The sequence below is a fragment of the Aotus nancymaae genome, unplaced genomic scaffold (assembly GCF_030222135.1).
Source record: "Aotus nancymaae isolate 86718 unplaced genomic scaffold, 86718_ANA_hifiasm-v0.15.2.pri h1tg000040l, whole genome shotgun sequence".
Classification (NCBI taxonomy): Eukaryota; Metazoa; Chordata; class Mammalia; order Primates; family Aotidae; genus Aotus; species Aotus nancymaae.
This window is the reverse complement of record NW_026988454.1, coordinates 93,612,017-93,624,588: the sequence shown is the minus strand read 5'-3', so window position 1 is coordinate 93,624,588 and position 12,572 is coordinate 93,612,017. Positions and strand designations below refer to the sequence as shown.

The 12,572-nt window shown below is 42.6% G+C and overlaps 1 protein-coding gene across 2 annotated transcripts in view; it reads left to right on the top strand.

Annotated features, from left to right (window-relative positions):
- Positions 1-1,447: 1,447 nt before the first annotated feature.
- The window catches only part of KCNQ5 (potassium voltage-gated channel subfamily Q member 5), a 584,724-nt gene continuing 573,599 nt past the window's right edge, over positions 1,448-12,572 (top strand). For both annotated transcript variants that reach the window (XM_012471828.3, XM_012471827.3), the window contains exon 1: positions 1,448-1,970. In XM_012471828.3, the coding sequence (XP_012327251.1) occupies positions 1,573-1,970 (398 nt within the window). In that variant the 5' untranslated portion in view covers positions 1,448-1,572. The remainder of the gene's footprint in view (positions 1,971-12,572) is intronic.

Genomic DNA, 12,572 nt, shown 5'->3' with positions numbered 1-12,572 from the left:
AGGAGACAGCTGCAAGAAGACTTTTGCCTTAGCATTGTTTTAGCATCAGGAAAGGGAAAGGCCCAAGGAATCCACCTTGCAACTATCTGCTATGTCTTTGTGGTGAAAGCTTAGTTTTCCCTTCAATTTAATTTGGTGACTGTTTTCTTTCAAATTTGGGGAAAGCCACTCTGTTGGAAGAAGTCCCCGAGCCTTTCAGTTTTCCCCATGCTGAATGTGAGGTTTAAACTGGTTTTTCTTTGTAATACACCGTTTCTGAAGGCCAGAGGCAGCGGCCAGTGTGGTACTATGGCCTCTCTCTCCGCCAAGGGCTCATGGGCTTCAGGCCACCCAGCTGCCAGAGGTGGTGGAAGCCCCAGTCAATTGTTCCTTGCAACAGGTCTCTAAACTTGTAAGTTACAACATCAGGTGTGTGTGTGGGGGGAACTCCCCAGAAGCCAGCGTCCTGGACTCCCCACCCTCCAGGTTTTCTTTCCCAGACACTGGGGTCCTCGCCGCCGCTGCTGAACTTCGCAATCATATGACTTTCTCCGACTTAAATGGAAATTTCTTGACGGAGGGAACTGGGTTTGTTTTCCCAGGCTTCGCGCTACAGTCAGGCGGAGTCCCGGGCAGCTCGCTCACCGCGGAGGAGCCACTTAGGAGTTTTACGCCCTTTCCACACCCCACCCATGGGCTGGAAAGGATGTTCAGTTACTCGCGGGCTTGTTGTCTGATACTGGGATGGAAAGTCACAGTCCGCAGGCTGGAGTGAGGCGGAGTGAGGCGCGGGAAGATGCCTGGTCCTTGCCTCGTGGACTCTGCAGCCGCCTCCTTCGGGTCTGTTCACTGAACTGCTGAGGACTCGCCGGTGCGCGGGGACCCGAGTGCCACTGCCTGGAGCGTTACCTTGCGCTCCAGCCCCCAGGCTAGCTAATACCTGGAAGGTAGGGCTGTTCCCGCTCTCACCCCTTGCGGAAGGATGGCAGGATCCGGCGCAGCAACGTAGCGGCGGGAGAGCACAGCGACCTGCGTCTCCAGTTTCTCTTCAGGACACAAGACTGACTTCACCTTCCGGACAGCTGCAAAGCTCCTGCCAGAACCAAACCAAATTCGCACCTCGGAGAGGGGCTTCTGAGGCCGATTCACTGCAAGGCGTGGGGAGGAGGAGAGAAGGAAGAAAGGGGGAACCTGGAGCTAGGTGTGCGCGCGAGGGAGCGCGCCTCGGAGCGCCCCGCACTCCCCCACTCCATCCCCAGGGGCACTTCGGGAAGGAGGGAGTGATAGTCGCGGGAATGAGGGAGCAAGAGAAACCCTCTCAAAGTGACGCCTCAAACAGGTCTGGATTTAGAATTCGAAGCTAAAGGCGGTTAGAAATTGGGACTCCTCGGCCTCCTTTGCAGCCCCTCCTTTCCCGCCCCGAAGCCCGGGCGGTTCGCTGGCTGCCTGCTTCCCCGCCCCCGGCTCGGAGGTCTCTAGCTGGCGGGCGCCCCGTCGGCCGTCAGCTTCCTCCTTGAAACCCGCCGGCGCACATGAGGCCGCTGCCCCCGCCGCAGGCGCTGGCGGCCCCCTCGCGGTGCCCGTGGTGATGCCATGCCCCGCCACCACGCGGGAGGAGAGGAGGGCGGCGCCGCCGGGCTCTGGGTGAAGAGCGGCGCAGCGGCGGCGGCGGCGGGCGGGGGGCGCTTGGGCAGCGGCATGAAGGATGTGGAGTCCGGCCGGGGCAGGGTGCTGCTGAACTCGGCAGCCGCCAGGGGCGACGGCCTGCTACTGCTGGGCACCCGCGCGGCCACGCTCGGTGGCGGCGGCGGTGGCCTGAGGGAGAGCCGCCGGGGCAAGCAGGGGGCCCGGATGAGCCTGCTGGGGAAGCCGCTCTCCTACACCAGTAGCCAGAGCTGCCGGCGCAACGTCAAGTACCGGCGGGTGCAGAACTACCTGTACAACGTGCTGGAGAGACCCCGCGGCTGGGCGTTCATCTACCACGCGTTCGTGTGAGTACCCGCGCCCCCTGCCACGCCCGCTCCAGGGGACCCCTCTTCCTGGCCCCCTGGGGCGTGCTCCGCGCTCGCGCCCTTGGTCCCCGCGAGCGTGCACACGTGGTGGCTTTTATTTCTTCGCACGTGTTTGTGGTCTTCCTTCGGGAGCCTCTCCCCTCCCCCAACCCCACTTCTCCCATCTCTACAGCTTGAACCTTTTCCCCGAGGACACCCAATGAACTCCCCGGCAGCTTCAGCTTCCCGGGCGAGAGCAAGGCAGACACCGGACTTAGGTTGCGCGGATAATTGGGAGCAATTAGGTCCCAAGATACGTAAACTTCAACCGAGCGGGGCGCCCGGGAGCTGGGGAATGCAAAGGGAGGACAGGCGCCGGGTGAGGCTTGAGAGTATATTGGAGAGGTTAGGAGGTGTTGGCGGGGTAGGACCGGGAAGAGGGAGGAGGCACCAAGGGCTAGGTCCTCAGTCCTAGGGGCGGAGTAGGGGAAGCTGCTACTTGGTGGAGAGAGCTGCTAGGTTTTAAGTGCGCCCGGAAACACGCCTCGCCACCACCCAGCCACCACCAACGGAAAATCTGTCAGTGCATGTAGCCCTTCCTGCCCCGGAGAAGGTGGCCAAGGTCTAGAAGGGGCCAGCGGGCCAGGCAAATCCACGCTCCCGCGCTGCAGGGGGCGGGGAGGCAGCGGGGAACCTGGGGCGCAGGAACGCGGAGGTGCGATAGCAGAAGCGCAAATGGGTCGCCTCGCACAGAAATCAGGCAGTGGGTTAAGTCCCCATTTGTGGCGCGGAGTCAGAGAGAGAGAGAGAGAGAGAGAGAGAGAGAGAGAGAGAGAGAGAGAGAGAGGAGAGAGAGAGGAGAGAGAGAGGAGAGAGAGAGGAGAGAGAGAGAGAGAGAGAGAGAATGTGTGTAGTAAGCTTTCTCCATCTAGCAGAGAATGCTTAATGAGAAAATGATTGGAAGCAAATGTTTATTTTTCCCTTAGGCATTTAAAACCTTTCAGTGGCTTTAAAGTTTACTACTGTTTTTCCCACAAAGTCCATTCATTCAGTCTCCTATTAGAGTTATGTTTATCTGGGCATTTTAAGGTTGTTTTTATAACGTTACCTCATGTCTAATTTTTTTTCTTCCTCTTCTCCTTTTTCTTCCTCTTTTTAGTATTATTATTATTTCTGCTTTTTTAAGATGAAATATAAAGACATCAACCTTAGAAGACCGTTAGAGAAAGTTGCAAATACTCACTGATACATTCCTTGTTTCCTAGTAAAATAAGTTTTGAGCACACGGACTAGGTTTATTTTAGAAATAAGGTGTGTTATCCATACATAGCTCTCTCTTGGGATGGAGAATTGGCGTCAACACCAGAAACGTGTTTTGAAATAACGTGGAAGAAGGGCTGGTTTTGTAAATAGGTGAACCTGGAATTCGACCACATAGGAGTCAGGAAATTGGTGGAGTCTACAATCTGTGGGGCTCTGGTGTCTGGAAAATTTTACAGTCCCAGATTGATGTGAACATGTAGCATTAGACAGAATATTCCAGCCAACTTTCTGTTTTACAGTGCACACAAGGAGAGCAGTTGTGTTGCATCATTATTACATCAAACGGTATAACTTTTATGTAAGATTCACATTTATTTAAATATGGTTAGGGCAATGATAGAGAAATGCTACTGATAATTTTCATGTTCATCTATTCTGAATTGGTATATAATTAAACATATTACTTAATAATCCTGGTAAATTATTTTGACCTGTCAGAATATACTAAAACAACTTAGCAATGATGATGCTCAATTTGGCAGCAAATATATACTGTATTGATTTTTTTTTTTCTTTTTTTACAACAGTGTGCTCGCGCTCAAAATATTTATGGCATTGAATTTTAAATATGATACCATTTGTAGCATTTCATTTTTGGTATATTATACATTGTATATTCAGAGAGAGTTAAAGCCTCGGTTGGTGCACATACTTTGCGTCTTCTAACTTGTGCTTGAATGTGAATGAGAACTTGCAACATTTTCTTTTCCATGTGTTGGTGTTAACAGGTTTTCATGGGCTTACAGAATTTTAAAACATTAATAAATGATTTTTCCAAAGGTTCAGGTTAGATACTTCCCTATCCACCAAGATTTATCAGTCTAGCAGTGTCTTCAGTGGTAAATAGGAAATAAATTATGTATCTAGTAGATGTAGCTAATGTGAGGTTTTGCATTGTACATTTTACAGTCTGAAACTGTAATGCCTCAGCATTTAGATAGGGGTGCTAGATCCACATTAGCTCAAAGAGGGAATGGATAGTATCATCTTCTGGGAGGATTGTGCACAACTAAGCAGACCCTGGGGGAAAAGGCCATCTTTGGCAGTTGCTGCTTGTGATTTTAAGTGAGCTTTAGAATAGCCAGACTTTACACATTACATTCATAAATTGAAGTTGCTTTACACTGTAAGTCTAACTAGACCACAAGAAAATAATTTTGAGAGAGGTGTAACTAATTCCCTGCCAGCCTGGGAATCCCCAAATCTTACTTTAATAACAGTTTTTGTAGCATATTAAGGTTCTTGCCAAAAACAAGTGCACTGTGATTAATGAGGTACTTCAGGGATGAATTTACTTGGTCAACCAGTGTTTCACTGCCAAGAAACAAGAAAAGCACGTTTAAAGTTATGCTTGAGGTAAATATAAATTTCTATTATGCAAAAATAATCATAATGATATTTTAGGGGTATAAAATGTCTTTTCAAGAGTACATATCTTAGCCTATTGATAGGATAGCTGGACAGAGCAAGAGATGACCTACTTCAAATACTTACCCTTAAACTTTATAAATTAGTGGAGATTAGGAGATCCTTGCCCTTACTGTTCTTTAAGATTTACCAGACAGCCATATTTCCTGTCTTCAGCTTTTCTTCATTTTACTAGTGTGCTATTCAGATATGAGGTGACACATTTCCTTGAATGTTGTTTGTCCCTTTTTAATTCCTCCTTGTTTAAGGAAAATTTTGGAAGAATAATGAGGGTAGTATAGGAACACAGGATAGGGCTTCGTATATAAATTTGCATTGATGCAGCAAATGTGGTTCTGAGAAATTACATGGCAAATGGTGTTGCAGATACATGTAATTGATCTCTTTGCCTAATGTATCTTTGCCTGAATTAATGCTATGGATGTGAATTTGTAGATATTTTAAACAAGGAGACAAGAAGAAGTCACCCAAGCTAGGAGCTCTGAAGTCATCATTTTTCTCATAGTTACTGCCACTTGCCAGGCAAATGGTCATTAAATACTGTTTGTTTACTTTATAGGTAGTATTCAAATACATTCCCCTTTTTTCTTTACTACTACTACTATTCCATTCTGTTTCTTACCTCTCCATTGGATGATTTGTAATTTTCTCCTGCCTAATCATCTGGCTTCTGTTCTCAGCCTTGTAACTCTCTGCTCTAACATCATAGTGTTGTTCATAAAATGCAAATATCATCATATCATCCTCTTGCCTAAAATATTTCCATGACTCTCATCATCTACTCCTTCATCTATTTATCCATCTACAAGTATTGGAGTGTGTAGTATGTGCTAATTCCCAAATTAACAAGGCAAAGGCCTCCACTCTGGAAGAAGGAAAAGACTCCATCGAGGGATCACTACAAGCCTGTGAATAAGTATGAAACAATGCTATTGATGTGCTTAGAGAGTTAGGTTACAAGGCTACATGGGAATAGAAAAAGTGAAGCCTGGGCAGAAACATCAGCACAGGGTTTAAAGGGGAAGTGAGGTGTGAGCTGAGTTTCCACAAATGAGTAGTTGATTTTCAGGTAGACACAGCAGGAGGGAATAAACAATCTTGACAGAGAAAATAGTTTGAGGAAAGATATGGGGTTGTGAATCAACACAGTAATTCTAGGTACTGTTAGGTATTTTCAGGGTGAGGAAAGCCACAAGAAAAGAAGGTTAGAGCAAAAAGCAAGTAACCAATCTTTTGGGTAGCTTCAGATGCTGACCATAGAATCTGGTATTTATCCCATAGGCAGTAGTGGTCATTGAATGGTGATAATCAGGGAAATGACATAATCAGATATACATTTTGGAAGGATCTGCTTTTCATCAGATCAGCAAATGAATTGGAGAGTGCAAGATGGAGTCAATATGGCTTATAAGGAGATGATAGCGTTGTGCAAGTTTTCCATTCATTATTGCATTCATTTGTTCATAAACGTATTCTGTGAATGTCTGTTGACTATTAACTATATGCTGTGGACCATACTAGAAAGGTGAGAGATGATTGCCTAAGGAACTAAGGTAGTAACTGTGGAGATGAAAAGGAGTTGTTTAACCAAAGAAATGTTAAGGAGATAAAATTGGCAGATTGTTTTCACCAGTCTGACAAGTAGTATGAGGAACATGATTCTGACTTGATTGATTTGAGGAATGAAAGTACCATTCACTAATATATGGAACAAAGAGTGAAGGGCAAATATTCTGGTGAATATAATGGGTTCAGATTTGAACATGTTGGGTTTTCGATGTTTTTGAGTCTTTCAGGTGGATTGTGAGCGGTGGGAACATAGCAGTGGACGAGGCACAGTCTATTTCCAACAATGTTGGATCAGCAACCTGAACTATTTCTGGCACATAGAGAACACTCAATAAAATATTTTTGAACAAATGAATTCATTTATAAATCTGGAGTTTGATCTAAATATCTAACCAGATATTTAGCTTTGAAAGCTTCTGTCAGTTTTGTGGTAATTAAAGCAATGATAGAAACAATGAGATAGTCCAAAGAATGCAGAGAGTGAATGAGGGCATAGTGGAGGCCAGAGACTGGGGAACACCACCACCAAGCAGTAGATGAAGAAGTAAGAGCCCACAGAAGAAACTGAGAAAAGCTTGACAGTAAACCAAAGGCCGAGGGAAAATCTGGGAGACCTTATTTTCATGAAAGCAAAGGAAGATGCATATGGAAAGAAGGTTATGGCCAGCTGTTTCCAATGCTGCAGAAAGTTAGGTAAGATTTCATTAGATTGCTCATTGCTGCTGCAGCTTCGGTGGAGTGCTGAGGGTCGTAAATATGATTCAGGTGGACTGAGGAGTGGTTAAAACTTGGGAAAATGGACACAGTAGTGTAAGACTCCAGATTCCTTGGAAGAGTTCAAACAAGCCCCTCAGAGCATGGACTCCCATGCTGCTCCCCTCTAATATGCACTCTAAGCCCAACGCTTACTGCCCTACTCCACCCTGTGTCTCACCACGTTTTTGCTCATGCTGTTCTCTTGGATTCTGCCTACGTCTTGCACCCTGGCTGTTAAACTCCTAATGTTTCTTCAAAGAAGAGTTCACAGATAACTTCCTCTTGAGCATATTTCCAAACAGTCTCCTTCCCTCAGCCGGGATAAGTTAGGTGCCCCTTGTCTCAGGTTCCATGGCACTCTACCAATGTCATTATGATGGTGCTTCCCTGATTGTATTGTCATCATGGGCTACTTGGTCTGCCTCTTCCACATGAGGGTGAGCTTCTATACAGTGAAACTCCTACTTATCTGGATATTAAGTGCCTAGCAAGGTGCCTTGTGTCTCATAGACCCTCTATAAATACTTGCTTCACGAGTAAGTAAATAATTTTCCTTATAAGCCTTCCACAGAGGAGCTTCGGAATCAGCTGAAGCTGAAGGAACTACCAAGTCTTTTCAGTTTTCTTAGAAGTAAGATACTGATGATTTATTTAAAAGAAAGAAGTATGGGACTAGAAGTAGGAGATGAGTGCTTTGCAACTTTGCCACTAATTAATTCTATAAGTCATTTCACACTTCTGAGTCTCCAAATCTTCATCTGTAATGTGGGCACAATCATGTGTATGATCCGAGATGGTGGAGGATACTGTAAAATGTCTAAAATACTATCATAAAAGGGAAAGAGTATTTGGAATAAGAAGTGATCTGAACTTTTTATCATTTTACTTCCTCATCTCTGAGCTGGAGGGTTGCCTCTTAACTAATTGCTTTAACTTAATTCCTAAATCCTAAATCCTAAATTCCCAAGGTCTCTGTGCTACATAGTACCCAAAGTGATCCCCCACTCCGAGATTGAGTCTCACTCTGTTGCCCAGACTGGAGTGCAGTGGTGCAATTTTAGCTCACTGCAGCTTCAGCTTCGTGTGTTCAAGTGATTCTGCTGTCTCAGCCTCCTGAGTAGCTGGAATTACAGATGTGTGCCATCACACCTGCCTAATTTTTAAAACATTTTTGGTAGAGATAGGGTTTTGCTGTGTTGGCCAGGCTGGTCTCATACCCCTTACCTCAAGTATTCTGCCCACCTTGGCCTCTTAAAGTGCTGGGATTACAGGCGTGAGCCACTGTGCCCAGCCCAAAGTGATCTTTCTAAACACTTAAAAGAACACATCGCTCCTCCTCTGCTTGGAGGGGAATCTGTTTATTGCTTGTCTCTCCCCTAACCTCCAACTCTTTAAAGGCAGAGATTTCTGTCTTATTCACTATTATATCACCAGCACCCAGAACACTGCCTGTCACATAAAAGATGCTCCATGCATAAATGCTGATTCATTTACTGACACCCCAGATCTCCAAAATACACTATTAGTTCCCCTGTAGAAGATGGAATTTTACTCTGTTGGCCATTCTGTGTGTCAGACACAATTAGACCTAATGAATTACTTTATTATTTACATATATATTCTATTCCAAATTAAGTCTGTGTCTATAGAGATTGAGTCTACATAATCTTTTTGCTCCTGTATCCTTTAAAAAAAATCGCTGATTTCTCTTAAGTCTACAGAAGCCTTGTAGAAATTATACTGCTTTATACTGTACTGATATATAAAATGCTCCATACTTTTCTAATTAGTCTTTAGAAATCTAAACAATGCTATTGTACTTGAGGACCATATTACAATAAGAAATGTTGAAAAGTGTTACAGTATCAGTACCTGGAATATTATAGCCTAAAAGGAAATAAAAGGATATTTCAAAATGTAATGAAGGACTGATACAAAAAAAACATTATCAACAAGAAAGATAGCCAGCAGCCTTCTGAAAATTGCTTGCAAAGAAGTAGTGCCAGTTTTAATTTTTAATTGCAAATGGCTATTTTGGCAGATGAAAATGCCAGCAGAGCATGTTTTATCCTAGCCCAGTGGTGTGAAACTACTTGAAGCCCAATTGTTGAACAGTCACAGCTCATAGTTACGTTTAATGATATGTGTGTATTTTCATTTTAATTTCCTTTTTCTTCAGCCATTTATGAGTGTGTTATTTGAAGTTTTATTTGGTTGCAACCTGGAAGAAAGATTGGCCACACATCTGCTTTTTTTTTCCACAGTTAGGGAAATTCTTTGATGGTCTCAGAGTTTCAGGTGATCTTTTAATCCTTTGCAGTCAGTGTGTCTAAAGAATGAACTTCCTAAATGTTGTTAAAGTCATAAATTTCTAAACTTAAAAATAGTTTGAACTTTTTCATCATACACATTTATGTATTGTGCATATATATTTCACACTCATACAAATACATGTGCAACATAAACACATACTGTATCTTTTAGCAGAGAATTTGTGTTAGTGCAAATGTCTGTTTCCCTTTGTTTTGATCCTCTAAAAGACACTTGAATAAAATGCAAGCTAGAAATAAAAAGAACATTAACTTTACTCTTGATAATATAGAGCTCATCTCATAATTTGAAAGATAATTAAATTTTTACATGATGAAGAGATATACACCTTTTACAGACTCAGTCATAGTGGTTATTGTTCTCATTTATTGTACCTGTGAGGGAATTCTAGAATCCCTATTCCTTCTTCAGTCAGTGGCTGGGTAATCTAATAATCCATCATTTTTCTTTTTAAACAGTCAATTTAGTTTAGCATTTGATTAACAGCTATTATGTATGCCAGGTAATATGCTAGGTGCTGGTGGTTCAAAAAAGAGGAATGCTGTGGACCTGACCTCAAAGAAATCCATTGGAGAATATGAGAAATTTAGATTCAATGATCAACTTTACTTTTACTATACAGGTACTAGTTTCTTAATCTATAAGATATCAGTATCAGTTTCTTCATCTATAATATAGGAATAAAATATTACTTCAAGGTGTTATGATATTTTATGTATAGTATTATGATTACATAATGCTATATAAATATATATATATATTCACACAGCATGGTGGCTGTCATTGAAACTAGAGGGAAAAATAGAGACAATGTGGCAGAAGGCTGTATTTATATGGTAAAGGTCTAGGATTTTATCCTGTATGTGATGGGCAATTTTGAGTAAGATAGGATTTAGGCAGGTAATAATGTCATTGGATTTTCATTTTATATTGGTCACTCTGCTAGCTCTATCAGTGATGGCTTGAGGGAGACAAAACTGGAGGTAGAGGATAAATTTTAAAACTCTTGCCAACTTAAGCAAGAGATAATTAGGACTTAGATTGGGGCAGTGGTAGTAAGGATAGAAGAAAAGTGTGGCAATAGAATTGAAATGTATTAGTGAATGGTTGAATGTGGAAGATTAAGAGGTATAGATTTGTTATTTCCAGATTATTGGATTGGGTGGTTGGATAAATAGTGGTGCTATTAACTGAGATCAGTACAGGTGGAACAACAGGTTGGGGAATTGCAGGGGTGATAAAATGAGTTTAGCTTTGGAAATGCTAAGCTTTCAGTGCCTGTGGAAATTCCAACTGTAAATGTACAGTAATTCTTGGATTGTGATTTTAAAGACATAAAAATACAGACAGGAGTTAAAATCATGAGGAAAATAAATAAAGAGTAGGTCAGGGATGGAAATCTGGAGAATACCAACATTTAATTGATGAGCAGAGGAAATAAGGAATGAAATGGAGTAGACAGCAGGTTGTAAGGAAACACTAGACAAAAAGATGGTCAGGATTGTGGAAACCAAGGGTACCGAGAGTTTCAAAAGTAGCCAACTCTGAAATGTAAAGAATGGTTTAGTAAGATAAAGACCCATCAGAAATTACCATTAGATCTGGCAATGTGGAATTCTTCTGTGATTTTTTAACCTTACCAGTGTTAACCTTCAGTGAAGCAGTGAGGGCAGAGGCAGATTATTGTTAGCTGAGAAATGAATCAGAAGTGAGGAGAGGAAACAGCATATAGGCCATATGGTCAGTTAGTTTGGCAAGAATCAAAGGGAGACTGGACACTAGCTACAAGGAAATACAAGGCTAAAAGGAAAATCAAGAGAGAATAAAATTATAGAGAAGAAGATTTTTTTTTCTATCTTTTTTTAAATTTTACTTTTGTTCTGGGGTACATGTGCAGATTGTGCAGGATTGTTACATAGGTATACACATGCCATGGTGGTTTGCTGCATTCATCACCCCGTCACCTACATTAGGTATTTCTTCTAATGTTATCCCTACCCAATCTCCCCACCCCCTGCTATCCCTCCCCTAGCCCCTGACCCCCACAGGACCCAAGTGTGTGATGTTCCCCTCCCTGTGTCCATGTGTTCTCATTGTTTAGCACCCACTTATGAGTGAGAACATGTGGTGTTTGGTTTTCTGTTCTTGTGTCAGTTTGCTGAGAATGATGGTTTCCAGCTTCATCCATGTCCCTGCAAAGAACAACAGCTCATCCTTTTTTATGGGTGCATAGTAATCCAGGAGATTTTTTTAAAAAAAATCACAAATAATAGTCACTTTGATTATTATGTGCTGGACGTTGTTCTAAATGCTTTATGCACGTAATTCTTTTAATCCTCAGAATAACCCTAATAAGTAATATTAGTGTTATCACCTCCCTCTTAGCAAACCAGAATACCAAAGTTGGGGGAGGTTTAGTAACCTGTGCAAAGTCAGCTACTGAGTTAATGGCAGAACAGGGCTTTGAACCAAGGCAGGTTGGCAGAGAGCCACACATGCTTAGGCACTATAATATTTTCTTTTCTTTGCCTGTTAGATTTTTTTCCTTTTTTAAAAAACTCAACTTTTATTTTAGATACAGGGGGTACATGTGCAGGTTTGTTACATGGGTAAATTGCATCCAGGTAGTGAGCATAGCACCCAATAGGTAGTTTTCAACCCATGCCTCTTCCCTTCTCCCACTTCTAGTAGTCCCAAATGTCTGTTCTTTACATGTTTACATCTATATGTGCTGAGTATTTATCTCACACTTATAAGTGAGAACATGTGGTACTTGGTTTTCTGTTCCTGCATTAATTCACTTAGGATTATGTCTTCCAGCTGCATCCATGTTGCTGAAAAGGACATGACTTTATTCTTTCTTTATGGCTACATAGAATTCTATGATGTAAATGTACCAATTTTTTTTTTAATCTATTCCACCACTGATGGGCATCTAGGTTGATTCCATGTCTTTCCTGTTGTGAGTAGCGTAGCAATGAATGTATGACTGTGTGTGTCTTTTTGGTATAATGGTTTGTTTTCCTTTGGGTATATACGAAGTATTGGGATTTCTGGGTGAAATGGTAGTTCTGTTTTAAGTTCTTTGAGAAATCTCTAAACTGCTTTCCACAGTGGCTTAACTAATTTATATTCCCACTAACAGTGTATAAGTGGTCCCTTTTCTCTGCAACCTCACCAGCATCTGTTATTTTT